At 38.9% G+C, this 20,721-nt stretch overlaps 1 protein-coding gene across 5 annotated transcripts in view; it reads left to right on the top strand.

Annotated features, from left to right (window-relative positions):
- Nucleotides 1-20,721, top strand: part of ubr2 (ubiquitin protein ligase E3 component n-recognin 2) — a 67,463-nt gene that overhangs the window by 23,422 nt on the left and 23,320 nt on the right. For 2 of the 5 annotated variants that reach the window (XM_051648054.1, XM_051648056.1), the window contains exons 11-31: nucleotides 2,253-2,351; nucleotides 4,154-4,317; nucleotides 4,698-4,797; nucleotides 4,884-5,012; nucleotides 6,860-7,043; nucleotides 7,502-7,563; nucleotides 7,646-7,756; nucleotides 7,857-7,922; nucleotides 10,699-10,821; nucleotides 10,951-11,014; nucleotides 11,129-11,253; nucleotides 12,869-12,921; nucleotides 13,006-13,108; nucleotides 13,191-13,239; nucleotides 13,541-13,695; nucleotides 14,380-14,482; nucleotides 14,582-14,691; nucleotides 17,419-17,499; nucleotides 17,582-17,763; nucleotides 17,879-18,084; nucleotides 18,712-18,805. In XM_051648054.1, the coding sequence (XP_051504014.1) occupies nucleotides 2,253-2,351; nucleotides 4,154-4,317; nucleotides 4,698-4,797; nucleotides 4,884-5,012; nucleotides 6,860-7,043; nucleotides 7,502-7,563; nucleotides 7,646-7,756; nucleotides 7,857-7,922; nucleotides 10,699-10,821; nucleotides 10,951-11,014; nucleotides 11,129-11,253; nucleotides 12,869-12,921; nucleotides 13,006-13,108; nucleotides 13,191-13,239; nucleotides 13,541-13,695; nucleotides 14,380-14,482; nucleotides 14,582-14,691; nucleotides 17,419-17,499; nucleotides 17,582-17,763; nucleotides 17,879-18,084; nucleotides 18,712-18,805 (2,363 nt within the window). Of the gene's footprint in view, nucleotides 1-2,252; nucleotides 2,352-2,433; nucleotides 2,533-4,153; nucleotides 4,318-4,697; nucleotides 4,798-4,883; nucleotides 5,013-6,859; nucleotides 7,044-7,501; nucleotides 7,564-7,645; nucleotides 7,757-7,856; nucleotides 7,923-10,698; nucleotides 10,822-10,950; nucleotides 11,015-11,128; nucleotides 11,254-12,868; nucleotides 12,922-13,005; nucleotides 13,109-13,190; nucleotides 13,240-13,540; nucleotides 13,696-14,379; nucleotides 14,483-14,581; nucleotides 14,692-17,418; nucleotides 17,500-17,581; nucleotides 17,764-17,878; nucleotides 18,085-18,711; nucleotides 18,806-20,721 lie in introns of those variants that run through there. The other 3 variants (XM_051648052.1, XM_051648055.1, XM_051648057.1) reach the window with 3 other exon arrangements.

The raw sequence follows: 20,721 nt of genomic DNA, 5'->3' as shown, positions 1-20,721 counted from the left end.
CTTCACTTTTTCCACATTTTGTCATGTTATAGCCTTATTCCAAAATGGATTAAATTCATTATTTTCCTCAAAATTCTACAAACAATACCCCATAATGACAACGTGAAAGAAGTTTGTTTGAAATCTTTGCAAATGTATTAAAAATAAAAAACGGGAAAAAAAATCACATGTACATAAGTATTCACAGCCTTTGCCATGACACTCAAAATTGAGCTCAGGTGCATCCTGTTTCCACTGATCATCCTTGACATGTTTCTACAACTTGATTGGAGTCCACCTGTGGTAAATTCAGTTGATTGGACATGATTTGGAAAGGCACACACCTGACTATATAAGGTCCCACAGTTAACAGTGCATGTCAGAGCACAAACCAAGCCATGAAGTCCAAGGAATTGATGCAGACCTCCGAGACAGGATTGTATCGAGGCACAGATCTGGGGAAGGGTACAGAAAAATTTCTGCAGCATTGAAGGTCCCAGTGAGCACAGTGGCCTCCATCATCTGTAAATGGAAGAAGTTTGGAACCACCAGGACTCTTCCTAGAGCTGGCCGCCTGGCCAAACTGAGCGATCGGGGGAGAAGGGCCTTAGTCAGGGAGGTGACCAAGAACCCGATGGTCACTCTGACAGAGTTCCAGCATTTCTCTGTGGAGAGAGGAGAATCTTCCAGAAGAACAACCATCTCTGCAGCACTCCATCAATCAGGCCTGTATGGTAGAGTGGCCAGACGGAAGCCACTCCTCAGTAAAAGGCACATGACAGCCCACCTGGAGTTTGCCAAAAAGCATCTGAAGGACTCTCAGACCATGAGAAACAAAGATTGAACTCTTTGGCCTGAATGGCAAGCTTCATATCTGGAGGAGCCCAGGCATTGCTCATCACCTGGCCAATACCATCCCTACAGTGAAGCATGGTGGTGGCAGCATCATGCTGTGGGGATGTTTTTCAGTGGCAGGAACTGGGAGACTAGTCAGGATCGAGGGAAAGATGAATGCAGCAATGTACAGAGACATCCTTGATGAAAACCTGCTCCAGAGCACTCTGGACCTCAGACTGGGGCGAAGGTTCATCTTCCAACAGGACAACGACCCTAAGCACACAGCCAAGATAACAAAGGAGTGGCTCTGGGACAACTCCGTGAATGTCCTTGAGTGGCCCAGCCAGAGCCCAGACTTGAACCCGATTGAACATCTCTGGAGAGATCTGAAAATGGCTGTGCACCGACACTCCCCATCCAACCTGATGGAGCTTGAGAGGTCCTGCAAAGAAGAATGGGAGAAACTGCCCAAAAATAGGTGTGCCAAGCTTGTAGCATTATACTTGAAAAGACTTGAGGCTTTAATGGGTGCCAAAGGTGCTTCAACAAAGTATTGAGCAAAGGCTGTGAATACTTATGTACATGTGATTTTTTTTTATTTTTTTTTTTTAATAAATTTGCAAAGATTTCAAACAAACTTCTTTCACGTTGTCATTATGGGGTATTGTTTGTAGAATTTTGAGGAAAATAATGAATTTAATCAATTTTGGAATAAGGCTGTAACATAACAAAATGTGGAAAAAGTGAAGCGCTGTGAATACTTTCCGGATGCACTGTAAGTACAAGAAGGTTTAGCACAACTTGGTGTTTAAATGGAATTGATACAGTATTTCACAACAGAACCTTGAAATTGACTTACCCATGTCCTCCTGTAATGTTGAATGTGCACCCTCTCACCTTGATCCAGCATAGATCTGTGAGGATAAGACAAATCTTTCCTGTTCAGTGAGGGATGTGATCTTGAAGAGTGATTGTGTGTGTGTATGTGTGTATGTATGTGTGTGTGTATATATAGTATAACTCTCCAGCATTACTTTTGCTCTCTTTGGTTCCCTGCCCACTGCAGTCCTCAGACTTCCCATGTTGTGTCTGTCCCAGTCGCCCTGTGACAGCAAGAATTCTGTCTCTCAGTGTGCCAAGAGCACTCAGGTGTGACTGATAGCATGTGTTGGCAGAGTTTCGAACCTTTAATCAAATTACTTGGCTTAAACAACTCTAGTCTGCTAAAAAACAGAGCATCTTAAGGTCAGCTTTAACTCAAATCCCCAGGCTCCACACATCCAGTGGTATCCCGTTCTCAGGATTGACTTGTGCTGTGGTGTTACTTAACATGCGCCAATGACATAGAAATTAGTCGGGACAAAACTGCAGGCCATGATGGCCCCTGACCTCTGACCTGGAAGGTGAATGTGCCCCCTTCCCCCCCCTTCCCTTAGAATTACCGGCGCCTTCAAACAGATTTTATGGAGGATGATCACGAGCGTGTAGTGTCAGTGACCTCTCTGTCAGTGCAGCTCTTCACCGCCCCCACTGTGGTGAGTACCATCAATCCACATACCTCTCCTTTCTCTTCTGCCTCTTTCTCCTCTCCTCCGCTTCCATCACTGCTGCCTGCAGAACTATGAGCGCTTGCAGAGTGACTATGTGAAAGACGACCACGACAGGGAGTTCTCCGTCACTGACCTTTCTGTGCAAATGTTCACCGTGCCTTCTCTGGTAAGTGCATGCAAGGAAAGACACCCTGCTTTGAGGAAGAGGCCTTTTCATTTCATGATTTCTCTTCCTCTTCACTTTTCATCTTCTGCTTTTTCTCTGCTTTCCCACTTCTGTATCCTCTTCCCTTTCCATCTTCCTCTTCCCTTTTTATTACTCTGTACTTGTTTTTTCTTTTTTGTCTACCTCTTTTCTTCCCTTTTCATCCTGTTTTCCTCTTCCTCTCCAAATTCCTTTTCCTCATCTTCTCTTCCTCTTCCCTTTTCATCTTCTCTTATTCTTATCTTTTCTTCCCCTTTTCCTCTCCTTTCAAACTTCCTTTGTGTCTTCCCTTTCCATCGTCTGTCATCTCTTCCCATTTTCCTCTCTCTCCTTTTCCTCTTCCTCTTCTTTTCCTTTTGACTTCTTTTTTGTCTTTTGTCTTTTCTCTTTTTCCTCTGCCTCTTCTCTTCCCTTTTGATCCTTTCTCCCTTTTCTGTTCCCCTTTTCCTCTTCTCCTCCTCTTCCTCTCCAACTTCCTTTTCATCTTCTCTTCCTATTTTCCTCTTCCACTTCCCCATATCTTCCCTTTTCATCTCTTATTCCTCTCTTCCCCTTTCCTCTTTCTCTCATTTTCCTCTTCCTTTTCTCTCCCCTTAATCTTTTTCTTCATCTCTCTCTTCTTTCTCTCTTTGTCTGCCTATTCTCTTCCCTGTTTTTCATTTCTTCCTCTTCCCTTTTTTATCTCCTTTCCATCCTCTTCTCTTTCCTCTTTCTTTCTCTGTTCTTGTTTTTTCTTTTTTGTCTGGCTCTTCTCTTCCTCTCCAACTTCCTTTTCCTCTTCCCATTTTCTTCTTTATCTCCTTTACCTCTTCCTCTTAGTTTTCCCCTTTCTCTTCTCTTCCTCTTCTTTTCATCTTCTCTTTTTTTCTTTCCCTTTTTCTGCCTCTTCTCTTTCCTGTTTAACATTTCTTCCTCTACTGTTCCCCTTTTCCTCAGCTTTCTGACTTTTCCCTTTCCATCTTCTCTGCATATTCTCATACCATTTTCCTCTTCCCTTTTCATGTTCTTTTCTTCTCTTTCCCGTGTAGTCTGTTTTTTTCCCCCTTTTCCTCTCTTCCTCTTCCCTTTCCTTTACTACTACTACTACCGATCTTCATCTTTCCTCTTCTTCCAATTTTTTCTTCCTCTTCCCTTTCCTACTTTCTGTTTACTGTTCCATAAATGTTTCTTGCTCCACTCTACTGTGCTCCCATGCATATCTGCCTGCTTGCTCTGTTAGAGAATGAATTGAAAGGCTCCACTCACATTGCACCTGTGGATATGTACAAAAAATGGTTACACTACTAACATTTGTATTGACCTTTAAGTGGGTGACAGTTTGTTGGTCACATTGTACATTTTATTTTACACTAATCAAGGGCAGATAAAGCTATAATGCCAAACACCATGTAACAAAAATGACTCGTAATCAGATTAGTCAATCTAATCCTCACTTTTGAAAGAGAACGTAATGGAGAAAATGAAGCATTGCTTGTTGTTATGTACCTACTGGCACTCTAGAAACGGGTACATTTAGCCTTTTTGACAAGCTGTGGGCAGTGTCCCTGGTCTCTCAACCACCTCCTCATTGTCCGTCTCTCAGGCGCGGATGCTGATCACAGAAGAGAACCTTATGACCACCATTATCCGCACCTTTGTGGACCACCTCAGACACAGAGACCTGCAGGGCCGCTTTCAGTTTGAACGCTATACAGCGCAACAGGCATTCAAATTCCGTCGAGTCCAGAGCCTTATAGGAGACCTCAAGTAAGATACTGGGAGAACATGTGTGTGTTTGTTAGCCTAAAATCGTGTTCTCTCCAAATTTGTCCGCTGTTCCAAATACATTCTGACTTACTCAGACTCTTGACTACTAGCATGAAGTTTGGTCCACATTGCAGCCTATTCTGGCCAAGAACCGCCCACTTAGACAAGAAAGGTCTGTCTTGCCAACATTTAAAGCAACCAACCAAGGTTTTTTTTTTATTTATTTCATGCCATATAGAGGATTTTTAAAATCCTGTTGGTTGCATTAAACAAAACCCTAACTTCATGCACATTTAATACAGTCCCATTTCTTGAGAAGTATCTGAAATTCCCCTCTCTCTTTGAGTGTATGAATGTTCCCATGATGTCATTCTCTGCAGGTATGTCCTGATAAGCCGTCCAACAGAGTGGGGCGACCAACTCAGGGAGAAGTTTCTGAAAGGCTTTGATGCTTTCTTGGAGCTGCTAAAATGCATGCAGGTGATAATACCAGTCTGACCAGAGGGTTTTGTGTGAAGGGTTATAGAGATTAGACACTCAAACGGCTGTGTGTGTCCTCTTTGCAGGGAATGGACCCGGTAGTGCGTCAAGTGGGGCAGCACATAGAGATGGAGCCAGAATGGGAGGCAGCGTTCACCTTACAAATGAAGCTCACACACATCATTTCTATGATGCAGGAATGGTGTGCCAGTGATGTGAGTCCTGTCAGACACGCACTCTATAGCAGTGTTAATCTTGTCAACAAAATTGCAAACAATTATTTATTTATTTTTGTCAATGATAAGGAATACAAGATTAAAAAAACAAATTATATGGCGATAAACCATTTTAATTTAAACTTGTTGAGGAAAAATTAAGATAAAGAAATATGTGAAATGAATCATCTATATCCAGAAACTCTGGATTGTCTGCACAGACAGTGAAGCAAATGCACAGGTAAACTTGAACCGTGTTCTAGTTAGAATGTGTAACTCACGCTGTTGACGTAACAATGCACATTATGTAATGCAGTATCCTAAACCATCTCTAAAAGACAAAGTTTCAAAGGCATGAAGAATTCACAACTCGGTTACTTCAAGAAAGGTAGCTCATTCTTCAATATACAAATTTCATTTCAAGAGCTCAGGTATTCACAAGGACTATTTCCTGATAGGGAAGCACCGATGTAATCACTTTTAAGCATATAATGCCGATATAAAAAAACCAATGGGTTATTTATAATGATCACTTTGTAAAAACTGTGAATTCAAATGCACAATCCAGAAATAATGATAACCACAGAATGTAGAAGGGTAGGCACTCAGAACATGTAATATTTAATTTATAATCATTCTCGTTCTCACAGGAAAAACGGTCACTAAAGAAGTGACAGTTGTGAAAGCAGCACTAATCTATACATGATGAGGTAAAACCATCCAAAACGCTTTAAAACCAGCAATCTTTGACTTCTGAGATATCGGTATGATATCCATTAAGGCTACACGATTGATTGAGTTAAGATTGAAATCGCAATATAGTCTTGCATGATTATTAAACTTTGAAAGCTTAAAGACTGCATGCAGCGATTCAGTCAGCATTGTGTAAGCAAGCGGCGCCCTTTAGCGGTGTGTATGGCATTATCCATTATACCACAGTAGAACTTAAAAGGGCGTTTTGTTCCTTGGGTAACTTTTTATTTTTCCATAATGTGGTTGACATTTCCTTGGAGTTTCCCAACAGATGCATAATATGAATGAATTTGTGTTGTTCTTTTATATACATTACAAACATGTGAAATGTGAGTTCTGTAGTTTTGAACTGCAAAAACAGAAGTGCAAAAATGTTTTAGAAGTACAAATTAATCTTTTTTTCACATCAATCATCATGCTTTGAAATTTAGTTATTTTTCACTTTTTCATTTTTTATTTTCTGCTTTTCTTTCATTGTGGCTCTCTTTAAAATTTTGGCAAGATTTCCACAGATCCAATCCATGTTCAATGGGAATTTATTTTTTGAACAATAAAAAGCTTTTGTACCTCTTTGTACATTTTTAAAACATAATTTCTGAGCAAAACAGTGATCCGATGACAAAATAAGGTAAGTAGCAAAATATCGGTATCGGGCAATAGTTTGATAAAATCGGTATCTTATCGGCCAAACATTTTAGTGCATCCCTATTTGCTCATGTTTTATTTTATGTTTATATATCTTTGATACATGCTTAATAAATTATTACACATTTTTTACAATATTTGGAAATTTGGTCTATTACAGTTTGACACTTTTTTTTTTTCTTTTTTTTTGCACATAAAAAGGTATTTTAGTTGTCTAAAATTGCATGCCATTTCAGTCTAAGTAAAATGGACAAAAATGAATATGACACAACGGCATATTGACTAACTTTAAAGGACATTTGTCAAAAGACAAACTAAAGCAAAATACTGTGTAAAAATTAACACTTCTCACACACCAAGAATCATTTGGTGTTATGTAGGTGTTTTGGCTACCCATTATTCAACATGGAGCCCATAATACAACATGAGTGTGTTTGTTGTCTGTACAGGAGAAAGTGCTGATTGAAGCTTATAAGAAGTGCCTGAGCGCGCTGACTCACTGCCACAGTGGTTTCACAGATGGAGAGCAGCCCATCACCCTCAGCATGTGCGGCCATTCTGTGGACACCATCCGCTACTGCGTCTCTCAGGAGAAAGTCAGCATACACCTGCCCGTGTCCCGCCTTTTAGCAGGTGGGACGGACATGCTGTCACACAATCTACAGTGCAAGAATGCCCCATATACACTACAAAGTTTTGGGAGTGACAACCACATTTCAGTGTGGGTGTGAATCCCCTAGATTAACCCTCTTTGTGTGTGTGTACAAAATACAGGAGTTACTCCCGATATTGCAATTGATGTTTCTGTACTCAAGAAACATGGAGGCCAAGAGCTTAAAGCATTTGATGTTGGCTATTTTTGCCAAAAGCAGCCAAAGATGTTTTAACGTCCAACCATTTTTATTCCAACTATTTTATTTTATTTATTTATTTTCAAATACCTGAATTCTTTAGGTTAAAAAACGCTATTGTCACTCCCATGAATAACTGAACTCAGTGTGTGCAGAACAAGATTAAGCACTACATTGTGTATGTGCTGAATATACATGCACAACATAGATCAGCTGAGCTTGCTCTGTTTCTCCCCATAGGTTTACATGCTCTGCTGAGCAAAACAGATGTGGCCTATCGTTTCCCTGAACAGCTGCCACTGGTAAGTTTGTTTTAGTTATCCTGATCATTTCGGCCTTTCACACATGTCTTGGCACTTCTTGAGACCTTCTTTCCTTTCACAGAGTGAACTGAGCCCTCCCATGTTGATTGAGCACCCACTCCGCTGCTTAGTGCTCTGTGCACAGGTGCATGCTGGGATGTGGAGAAGAAATGGCTTTTCATTGGTCAATCAGGCAAGAAGCTTTTGCTTTTTTTGTTGTTGGATGGTTTAACATTTGTGTTAATATTTTTTTCCTTTCTATAGTGATTGTCTTTTTTGAAATGTCATTACAGATCTATTATTATCACAACGTGAAGTGCAGGATGGAGATGTTTGATAAAGACCTCATCATGCTGCAGGTCAGTACTGTTCAGACTACCTCTGAAGCTTTTCTAATAAAACATTGCTACATTTATTGTAGGTAGATTAGTCTGTCAAGAACATGTCCAGGTCATATTTCACCCCAAAATAATGCTAAATGTATGTTGCATTGCAATTGAATGATTTTTTTTGCGACCAATATGATTTTCATTGTGACATTATATTTATGACAATTAAGCTTTCTCATTCTAATTGCTGTAAAAATCTCATTATTGTAAAAATAAATCAGATATTTACATTTTAAAATACTTTTACATCGTTAAAAAAATCATTGTAAAACAGTCATTTAATGTAATTGGTGCTGTCAGTCAATTCATTGCATAATTTTTCATAATCGCGATTAATCGCAGATTTGAAAAGCTTTGAAATGTAACTCTAATGGGGCTTTTCCACTGCACGGTACAGCTCGACTTGACTCGGCTTTGCTCGCTTTTTGGGGTTTTTCCACTGTGGATAGTACCTGGTACTTTTTTTAGTACCACCTCGGTGGAAGTTCCGAGCCGAGCTGATACAAAATGTGACGTCAAAACCCTGCAGATCACTGATTGGTCAGAGAGAATAGTCACTACCAGCGTCACTGGATTTGCGACACGGGACATCAACCTGCTAGTTTTAAAGTTAGCAACAGTGACATCATTTGTTCACAGGACTTTCAAATTGTAAAAAGAAATGGCTGTGCGCAAAACCACGCCGTGGTCAATAAACGAGGTGCAGACATTCCTCTCGTTAGCGACGAACGAAACTACGCGAAACGAAAAAGTCTTTCAGGAAGTGTCTCAGCTGTTGGCCGCACACGGCTACCACTGGACCTACCAACAGTGTAGGGAAAAGTTAAAAAAACTTAAGTGACTACAGAACCATCAAGGACCACAACAGCCGGAGTAGTTCAAACAGAAGAAAGTGGAAGTGGTTCGACCAAATGGTTCGCTATCTATGGCAATAGACCGGCGAGCAATGGGAGGGAGAGTGCCCTGGACTCGGCGTTGTTGGAGTCCACGATGGAGGATGGTACATTTTGTTACATTAACTCTATATTCTGCTTGAAAGCTTCACTTTATTTAGTTGACCAGCTGCTGGAAAGCTTGCTTCAAAAACAACCAGGCCAATTTAACTGTTACACTTGTGTAAAATCACCATGCAACATCTGCTTTATGCAGCACAATGAGCTAGTAGCTAACAGCTAGCGGTCGTGTTATTGTTTATGGTCAGTTATGTTTGTGTCACGTTTAAGATGATGTCACGGCATGGCAGTAGAGGTGACGCAACTATGACGATCAGCCTATAATCCCACCCACATTGAGACGGCACTAAACTGCAGTGGAAAAGCAAGCTCACAAAAGTAAAGCGAGCAGAGTCGAGTCGAGCCATAACATGCAGTGGAAAAGTGCCATAAATATACTTCTATTCCTGTCAAAATGCATTTATTTCCTTTTTAGGAAATAAAACAAATCAATATTTAACAATATATTGTTTTATTAAAATTTTTCAAACAAAGCCTTTCACAGTATAATGATAGAAATCTTTATCTTTAAAAATCACCATTTCAATTAACATTAAATGTTTCACAGAGTCTAAAGGCCGATTTTATACTTCTGCGGTTATGGCACCTCTTCAAAAATGTAACTGCACATCGACGGAGATGACAACAGCTGTGATTGGTGCAATTTGTAACAAGAGACTGCCCCCCATCATGATAATGATATCTCAGGGCTTTTACTTGATATCAATTTGATATTTAAGTAAAACAATATGTGTTGTGTTCTACTCGCAAACTTTCCGATCTGCACAATGATTTTTGATGTATGTTTGACAGTATTGTGCACATAATAATCATAGTTCATAAGTTATGGAAATGAAACACTTCTAATTTGTTAGCAAATTAAAAAGCATGTAGTAAGAGTTGGTTATATTGCCTATATGCATTGTAAAGTCTTTAAAAAACACCTATTTAGTGTTCGCCAATCGAGATATAGTTACTAATTAGTTTTATGATTTATTTTTCAGCACGTTCCATCAAAATTATGCGAAAATAGTTATTTATTATTATTTTAGCGACTCGAGCAAGCATACAGTATTTTTCTCATTTATTTGCTCCCTGCAATACAGGCAACATTTATAATAAATAATATGTAGCCTACCTAAATTTCAACATGTTCACATATTTTCAACTCGTTTTTATTGCTACAATAATTTAATAAATACTTTTTTCACAAGTTACATTGCTTTTGTTTATTCATGAATGTGTAATTAACACTTTGGCTGTGTAGTCGCAGAATGATGCAGACACACCAAGGCTATAAATGCAAACCAACGCATTGGCCACTACGCAGAGCCTACACCGTAGGTTCAACGCAGAATTACAAATCAGACTTAAGTGGGAGTTTGACTAATAGAAAGAACTAGTCCCCATAAGTTGCATTTTCATTGTAATGGGCATTAAATATCTTAAACTCTCCTCCTCTACCATATTAATCAGCCGCCAGACTGTGGCTATCCGCTTTGTTACAGGAATCGTAAAGCTGCGTTCAGGATTCGCATCGGGGGGAGGGGGTCAGCGCCAGCATCAGTCACCGCTTGGAACTCCAAATGAAAAGCGCTTGCAGATAAAAATGCTTAATTGTCATGAAAATGTCACAGTGCAAATAATGATGTTCATTTTCTTCATGTGAAATTTAATTTGTTTGTGTTTTGATGAGATTTTAAAAGTCATGTACAATTTTGTTATTATTATTATATATTTTTTTTTTTATCTAGGCTGGAGCGTCCATGATGGATCCAAACCACTTCCTGATGATTGTGTTGAGTCGTTTTGAGCTTTATCATATCTTCAGTGCACCAGACTTCAGGAAGAGATGCAGCAGAGAGAACGCTAACAAGGTCTTCTTACCTTGCAATCTTATCTTTTTCCCTTTTTTCCCTCTTTTTTTTTTCTCTTTCCTGCCTCTCTATCCTCTCACTCTTTTATTTCTGTTGCCAACTATGCATTTTTCTCTCTCAATCTCTCAGGATGTTGTTCAGCAGAATAACACATTAATTGAAGAGATGCTGCACCTGGTTATTATGGTCGTCGGTGAGTCCTGATCAATATTTGACACACTGGAGCTTTGCTATAGCTGTCAGTTATGATTATCAGACACAGTAGAAAATGAATAAATGAGTCATGCAAGTGTTTTTGTTTCTTCAGGTGAGCGATACACAGCAGGTGTTGGTCAGGTGGAGAGCACTGATGAGATAAAAAGAGAGATTGTTCATCAGCTGTGCATTCGACCCATGGCCCACAGCGAGCTGGTCAAAGCCCTGCCTGAGAATGTGAGTCAATCCTCACAGCGATCTTTACAGTGCTGCTTATTATTTGAAAATTGCTTTCATCTTAGGCTAATCATTGCTAATCAGAGGTTGTGTGTTACACCAATTTTAGGATGGAGAATAAAATATTTGAACAAAGTACCCACATCAACTTTAACACATTGTTAAACTTTGTTTGATTTGTACATATAAATGTCTGTCAAATCAACAGTTCTGTTCCTTCTGTTTTAAATATACAGGGCTGCAGCCTCTTATTTAAAAGCCCTTTGCACCCAATGGGATGAATTACTTCTGCACAATATTTATTGCCATTTTTATAGAATGTACTGGAGTATAGTTTTCTTCCTGTATAACTGAAGACAACTTTTGTGTCTTCTTTGTTCCAGCCCCGAGGCTATGGAATAATTTATCACTGTGCATTTGGTTCACTTTTAATATGATACATTTAAATCCCATCTTACATCTCTTTTTCTCTTCAGCCTGAAAGACTATGTTTCATCCAGGCTTGCTGTCTAGATATGTTTCTTGGATGGGGTTGGGAATTTTTTAATATTGAAAGTGAATGACGTTTGGTTTCGAAAATGGTTCCGGAACATTCAATGTGTTAGTTGGCTTTACACAGGAGTGAATAAGCAAGTTTCAAGCTTGTTATTCATTGTTTCCCACAATTAAACATCTGTATATATGCACCTTTTCTAAAAATGTGTTAACATTAGTTAATGCGTTAGGTATCATGAACTAACAATGAATAGTATATTTTTACAGCATTTGTTAATTTTTTGTTAACATTAGTTAATACAAATACAATTGTTCATTGTTAGTTCGTAGTGCATTATTGTTAAAATATACATCTTTTGATTTTACAAATGTATTACTATATGTTGAAAGTAACATTAATCAAGATATAAATGCTGTAAAATTATTGTTCATTGTTAGTTCATGTTAACTAATGTTGTTAAAGTTAACAAATGGAACCTAATTGTAAACTGTTTTATAAATTCTTAATGTGGGTTTATGAGAAATAACAAGAGAGGCTGCAAGGTACAATATTTCTGAAAACCTTAACGGGCAATAACCTGATTATTACAAGAATTGCGTAATACAGTTTATTTCAGGTTGGAAGTCTGAATTGATCTAATTTTACAGGAGGTTACTGTGAATGAAATAAGAATTGCTTTCCAAACACTGTCCATTCTTTCTTCCTCAGATTACTAAAAGTATTGTTAATGGAGTTGCCAAGGATCCAAAATCGTTCAGTGGAAACGAGATCAGAAACAAAATGGTCAATTCATTTCGAGTCCCATCCGTAATCATCTGCGTCATTGTGCAGAGACCGACATTGGCTTGACAGTAGATCACATGGTTGCATATGGTTTAAAATTGCTGCTAGAATCTTACAATTACACAAGCCTTGATTGTCAGGAAAAGATTGAGTTATGTATTACAATTTGCAACATGTGAATTATTGGATAATTTCACAAAGTACATGTTAAAAAGGACAAACAAGCAAATCTAAACCTCTTTATCTGGGACATGACTGCCACCTAGTGGCATTTTAGACTCTACCTCTCTAATTGAGCAAAACTGATTAGTCCCTGTCTCTGTCTTTTACCCACAGGAGAATAAGGAGACAGGCATGGAGAGGGTCATCGATAGTGTGGCTTCGTTTAAGTGAGTGTCCTGATTTAAAGATGTGTAGAACTAAGATTTGGATTGTGCCTCTGTGTGTAATCATGTGTGATTTGTGTTGTACAGGAAGCCTGGTGTGACAGGCAGAGGACTTTATAAACTCAGGCCAGAGTGTGCAAAGATGTTCAATCTTTACTTCCACCATTACTCCAGAGCTGACCAATCTAAAGTAACGCTGCATGTTACAACTCTCAAAGCACAATTGTTCAATTTTAAACCCATTTTAAATGAATTGTCTTACTGTCATTTAGGCTGAAGAGGCTCAGAGAAAGATTAAGAGGCAAAACGGGGAAGACTCAGGTATTTTAATTCAACAATAATGTTTTTAAGGTTTTATTTTAATATATATTTTTATATGGGTAAAAAATTGAGGTTGTACAAAACGCAGACACATGGCAGGGAATGGGCATTCCGATCAATTTATAGTTCCCCACGAAGGTAAAAATGATGTATTTTTTTATTTTTATTTTGGGAATATCATGAAGATACATTTTTGCTCAAATCAGCCAACTCTGTTACATATATTTTAACCTATAAATGCAGTCCATGTTCATAATGTCAGTGCAGATGTTTGACCTGATTTGTACATGTGTGTTTTTAGCTCTGCCTCCTCCAGTTCTTTCTCGGTTCTGCCCGCTGTTTGCCAGCCTGGTGAACATCCTACAGTGTGATGTACTACTGAGCATTCTGGGAGCTGTATTGCAGTGGGCCATGGAACCCAGCGGGGGACATTGGTCTGAGTCCATGCTTCAGAGGGTACGTGTGTGAGCGGGAGAAAACCTGCACAAATGAAGACATCTGCATTTGCCTTTTATACCATCTTGGCAATACATGAGTAGGTCATATATTGATATACTTTATATATTTAAGTCAGAATTTTGACTATTGGCATGAAGTCTGGTCTACTTTGCTGCTCTTTCTGGCCAAGAACCGCCCACTTTAACAGGAAGTGGCCATCTTATCAACATGTAACGTGACCCTCATGGAATTTGTGCCTGAAGAACTGCAGGAAGCACCACAGATTTCCATAAAATTGGAAGATTTCCCTTGTCCCTTGAGGGTTTATATTGAACTAACTGCAATGAACAATTGTACATTTATAAATTAACATTGACCAAGATTTATAAATGCTGTTCTTTTTGGTTAATTCATGATGTAATGCATTTAATATTGTTAGCATAAAGGACCTTATTGTAAAGTGTTATCACTATTATCTGCCTGTGATGACACTTGATCAGAAACTACTCATTCTCAAAAAACACCAGTTTCAGTTAAAAGTTTTATTCGTCAAATTCACAACAACACAGCATACTGGTTTATACTGTACATGCTGGTTTATTTTGGTGTCATCCCGAGCCCCTCCCCCAGATGTACATGCCTCTAAACATCACCTATGCTGGCAAACTGTAGTCTAGAGTTCAGTGTTAGTGTCTCCTTCAGGTGCTGCATCTGATAGGCATGGGTCTTGTTGAAGAACAGCAGCATCTCATCAGCAGCACAGAAGATAATGTTACCAGCTTCAACTTCACTCTCAAAATCTCCAGTAAGGCTCTCTGTTTAATGACTTTGCCTCTCTGTCTTATGTCCACACACACACTCACTCATGCTTGATTAGACAGTTGACCTGATGTCTTCATTGTAGGGCCAGGTGAGGCTCCTGGAAACACTCCCAGTATCTTGGCTTTATTGGAGACCCTGCAGAACGCTCCTCATCTGGAGGTGCACAAGGAAATGATTCGCTGGATCCTCAAGGTAAAGCATCTCGATACTACACTCAAAAAGTCATTACCCATACTTAATTGAATTGTAGAAATAATTTTTTTGTCTTTCATTCAGATTAAGTTAGTTTCATTGAGCCAACATAAATTAGTTGGGTTAGGTCAAATGAATGTACTATTGTAGTTTTAACTCAACTTCACTAGATTTGTCAAACTCAAAGGGTTTATGCATTGTCATATGTTGGTACAACTTAATTTACTTTATTCATGTAGTATATGCCATGTGAACAAGTGTAAGGACAATGTACTGGAATCAAGTTTCACTTGGTTCACCGCAGTGGTAACCCCCAAAACTCCAGCGTAACAGACAATCTTTTTAAATACCAATGTCCACCTTTTTCCTACGTCCTGCGATGCTTGGCGTGAAATGTGGGAGTTAATTCCGTTATCAAATAAACACCATTGTTGTTGCAGCATACGTCCATTTTCTTTCATTGCAGTGTTGGGATTTCTAGGAGAGGGTGTCTGATTTCACGATGACATGCATCAGTCACTATGTCACTGTGTTGAAACGCTGTACGAGAATAAACTGCAAAAAAGTCATAAAGACAAAGAAGGCACAAACAAAACTGGTGCACTGTTTCTCCCCGATTATATTAAAATGTAAAATACACACAAACGTAACATTTTCAAGACAAATTATCTGTTGTTTAAGTGGAGTACCTTACTGGAGTAACATTCACCCTGCATGTTGATATCAGACAGACACACTGAGGAAGAGCCGTGAGGTTCTCGTGCTTGGGTATGTAATCGCTTTCTCAAGTTGTCCAATCGGACCTTTATTACCTTTTAAATACGCACGTAATTTTAAACTTTTTTTGTTCGGCGCAGTGGTTGTTTGGGAGGTGGCGCTCAGGAGGACATTCACACCTCTCATGAGATGTGGCTTTTTGACTACCTCGGTATGTGTTTTTTTGTGATCCAATTACAAAACATTTTGCACCCCGTTTACAACTATATTTAGCGCTGACCATTTGCTATCGGATTATCCTAAACACGTCTTAATACCAACTGTAAACATGGTATAAAATGACTGCGGCCAAAGCTTGCGAATGCTCTAAAACGATTTGCTGCGGAAGTTGCACCACATCTGTTTCCTCAGTAAGACCCAAGGAAAAAGGCGGATTACAGAACATTAAACATAACAAATCTCCTACTATTCTCATGTTGCTCAAAAGTGCATAAAATTACAGTTCATTTCAACATTTGTATGCTGGGAAATAGAAATCCCCTGCCCAGTTTCATCAATGTTACATTAACACCACAAAAAGTATTCATGTAGTCCCAACTCACATGGAAAAGTAAACTTCCATTTTACAAATTTAAATGGATAGAACGCGATGAAATCAAGTTGTGACAATGTTCTAGAATTGTGTTACTTTAGTTTATTTTAATGAAGTAACTTGAACAAGCAGCAAAAATCCTTTTTTTGACTGTCAGACACCTGTCTCTAGAATGACTGTGTAAATAGTGCAATTGTCCACTAGCAGAGGAGGGCATGTGTTGCCAGTGTTTAGAGTTCGTGGTCTAAATTTCCAATTATCCAAAAGGATTAATAATAGTTCTGATTATTTGTCTGATATAACTCTAAAACAAACTAGAAGGTATAGTTTTGCTCAAAAATACTCGTCACGATACCAACATTTTAGGGATGTCATAAAATATCGATATATTGATTATTGATTGCCACTTTTTCTTTTTTGAAGTTTGAGGCATCGATATATTAACAACAGCAGACATTTAAATTACAATCCTAATTTGTGTGCTTTCAATTTTCAGCCAGTTGCATTTCAGTCAGTGTAGTCTGACGTAATGACTTTGGGAAACCACAAGGGGGCGTAACATTGTGGAATGTTGGACACTTCATGCACTCTGCACATGTGTCTTGCCGTCCATAGCGGATGGGGTGGCGTTACCTGGCTGCGCTGCTGGTCTGACAAAGCAGTTGTAAATAATGAAGACTGTAGCAGCTAGCGAAACGTCAGTGAAGACAGTACCTTACAAATGTGACCCCTATTAATGTCACACCAAGCTGTGTGAATATGTATGTTGTTTAAGATACTGTGTTGAACTGAGGTTGGCTAATGTGCTAAAGATAATGGCAACACATCACGTGCGCTTGAAACGTCACTTCCATCAGCTGTTCAACTGCAAATTCCGTGTAGTATAAAAACATTAAATGTTCCATTTGGTACGATACTACGCTTTGAAAATTCATACACTACATGGTTGAGTGCATAGTATATTTTCTAAGTGTATAGTGTGTAATTTGGGACACATCTAAAGGCTAGTGTGCAATGAGCAGCCCTATTTATATCGGGAAAAATCCTAATATACATCGATAATCATTGGGAAAATCTTTTAGTTATCTATACGTAAAAACCGCACTGATCCCAAGCCTACAAAATGTTTGTAGTCGTTAACAGTGTCAGTCCGAATTCATAGTTCTTGATACTAATTCCGATACCACAGCAAAAACGTACATGCTAATGTAGACGTAGCATATTAAATACACATTTTTAACTAATCAGTATTTCTGAAGTAAACATCGATTCAAGTTTTTCCAAGTATAAAATAAGTAAACAGTCTGAAATTAAATAAAGAAAAAAATTACAAACAGGAAACAATTAAAATCAAAAGAGCAAAGATGCAAATTAAATAAACCGATTTTGTAATCATTCTCTACTAAATGTGTCCGCAGACGGTATCCAACATCAAGACCACACGAGAGTGCACAGCCAGTGCGCCCCCTACTGACAGCTCTGGGCACAGTCAAGAGGAGGTGAGTCTAGTAAGGACTCACTTGCATCATGATACATTGATGTTGCATTATTGTCACGCTGGTTTTGTATGTTTGTGTATAGACTGTGCGTGATAAAGATAAGGCAGAGCGGAAGAGAAAAGCAGAGATGGCACGACTGCGCAGGGAGAAGATCATGGCTCAGATGTCAGAGATGCAGAGACACTTCATTAATGAGAACAAAGAGCTGTTCCAGCAGAGCCTGGAGGAGCTGGACGCCTCCCCTTCCTCCTCACTGGAGCACAGGTACACATTTAATGTGGTAAAATATTGTACATATTCAATATAGAAGGGCCCGACCCTTATAAACGCACAGCATTGAGATAGACACCTCTATAATTCCCTTCTCTTGCTTTTACAGCCCCAGTTGTTGTGACAGTGTTTTGGTGTGTGTGGGCCCGCGGCGGTGGCGTGCAGGTGGCAGTGACCGGAGGCAGATGGTGACATGCATCTTGTGTCAGGAGGAGCAGGAGATCAGGTCTGACGGCAGAGCAATGGTGCTCGCTGCTTTTGTCCAGCGCTCCACAGTCATGTCTAAGAACCGCAAGAGACCACCACACAACCCAGGTCAGTCTGAGTGTGTGGTTCATCTGACAGGCAAATTAAATACACACCACCAGGCAGCAGTCTGGGCACACTTACTCAATCTTTACTGTTATTCTACGAAAGTAATAATAAAGTAATTGAGTCTATGAAGAATCTGAAATATAAGATTTTTGATTGGTTTTTGGGGCACTGCATAATTCCCATACTTCCATTAATTATTTAAAATTAGACACCATTTGTCTAGATTACATCTCTGCACACACTTGACATTCTCTCAAATTTGTTCATGAGGTGCATTATGGGTTGCTTTTTAAACAGAACTGAAGGAGTTTGCTTGTATGCTGGGAACTTTTTTTGCTGCTTTTCCTTCACCATTCAGTCCAGCTCATACATTTTATTTTTTCACTTTTTGTTTTAAAAGAAATTGTTTTGAAAAGAAATTCAGACATACAGGTACAATTTGCATTTGTATACAAAGCTAATATCAAATATCAATGCTCGACCCTTTAGTCAAAAGGTTTGTAAGATTAAAGAGAATCTCATTAAGTGTCTCCAAACCTTTGACTTTTAATGTATGTCTGCATGTCTCTGTGTTTTTGGTTATACATTTGAATACCACTGTTTTGTGGATGTCTGTTTGTGTTATAGATAAGTATGACCCTCTGTTTATGCACCCTGACCTGTCATTTGGCACACACACGGGCAGCTGTGGACACATCATGCACTCGCACTGTTGGCAGAGGTAAGAATCATCTTGAACCACATAAGGCTAGGTATGTCTAGAAATGTCCTTCTCCTGTCAGTGGGACAGTATATAACTTCCCACATTTCCAGTGGCCTTGGTTCCATAAGTATCTTTCCCATTAATTTTCTCCATAGTGGTTTAAAACAAATTTCTTCATTAAAGAGTTCTAAGCCATGAACCAAACTAGATGAATCACAACACAATAGCATTTGATGCTGAGGGATAATATGAAAGTGTATGAAAGTTCAACAACAACAGCATGTGCAAGACGGTTTACTTAAATTCTTCTATGACGGTATGAACGTCTCATCCAATGAGATGTACGTCATAATCGAAATAAGCAACAATATTAAAATATAAAACTATTAACAAATATAAAAGTTGTTTGGAGAGACTGATTCAATTCATTTGCAATACTTGAAGGAATATTCCGGTTTCGATGTAAGTTAAGCTCAATCAACAGAATTTGTGGCATAATGTTGATTAACACAAAAATTAATTTAGGGTGCTTTCACACTAGCACTTTTGGTGCGCAAAATGACGTCAAAGTTTGGATAATGTGAACACTGTTTTCCGAACTCTGGTGCGTATCTGGGAACCGCACCCGGGTCCGTCTGGGGTACAGTTCATGTGAACTCAAGTACAGTTCGCTTCTGATATGAACGCAATCATAGCAAATCGCGGGAGTGAGCTGCTTGTGATGACAATCACAATTATAATCGCAATTATTATGGTATAATGCATTTCTCATACCTGCTTGTGTCCAAATACTGTTTCAGAGAGCAGCTCACATTCTTCACATTTCTTGCAAGGAGTCCTCGGGCTCACGGCACACAGACGCTAACATTCATCACATCATTGCACATTCAATACATCCGCTGGAGACAATCACAAGTGTTGTTCTGTGAATGGCAAGTTTTTTGGCAAGTTTTCATGATAATTGTAGTTGCAGCAAATTATTGAGGCTTAATGCCGTTTTAATGTCATGTTGTTCATTACAGTTGTCAATTGAGGGCGCTACTTTGCTGCTGTTGTTTTTGACAACCGCTCCTGCTTGATATCGGCTTCAATAAAGCTAATTTGGTATCTTTTAAGTGTAGGGTTTTGGAAAGAGGTGGCATAGCTAATCCAAAAGTTCTAGAATGGCAAAAACGCTTACAGCACCTTAAACTTGCACCTTAACTTGCATTGAACCCAAAATATTCCTTTAATAGGAGTGGGTGGTCACTGTTGAGTCAGGATTCCCGCTTCCATAGTAACAGTTAGTGCTGCACTATTTGCACAAAAAGTAATATTGCTATTTTATTTTGCCTGTGCTTTAATGCCAATAAAAAGATTTAGGCTACTGTTTGAGGGTTCACACCTGAGTCCTCTTAAAAAGAACCACACACTGACCTTTTTAATTTCTTCGTATTTACGTTGTACCTGTTTTTGTCCACTTTGTGAAAAGGTGTCGGACCACTTTTAATTATTGTGTTTTGGAACCCAGTCAACTTGACTATTATAGTGTTGTAATAGTTTTATTTATTTGTTTATTATTTTTATTATACAATAGTAATATATTTCTGTAATAAAATCTTGCATGGGACATTGCTATGCGGCCCAGTTAAACCAAGGAACTCCAAACCATCAAGCTTTTATTTTGGCGGACAACTGCAGGAAGGCCTTTGTAGCAGAGTTCACACTCACAACAGCTGTATAATGTGTTCCTCATTGTAACATCTTCTCCTCTTCTGTCCACAAATACCTGGTGCCATAAGGTATATTATTTGTATATTAACTTATAGCAACCATTCATATTTGTTATTACACAAAAGTCAAATTAAGGTGAATCTGGAGTGCTTAATATAGGACGCGCTCCGGGCACGTAAGAACACGTAACCGAACATGGAGCACATCTGTTATTAAGAGCA

Source organism: Myxocyprinus asiaticus, chromosome 21, assembly GCF_019703515.2.
Source record: "Myxocyprinus asiaticus isolate MX2 ecotype Aquarium Trade chromosome 21, UBuf_Myxa_2, whole genome shotgun sequence".
Taxonomy (NCBI): Eukaryota; Metazoa; Chordata; class Actinopteri; order Cypriniformes; family Catostomidae; genus Myxocyprinus; species Myxocyprinus asiaticus.
This window is presented reverse-complemented; position numbering and strand designations above follow the sequence as displayed.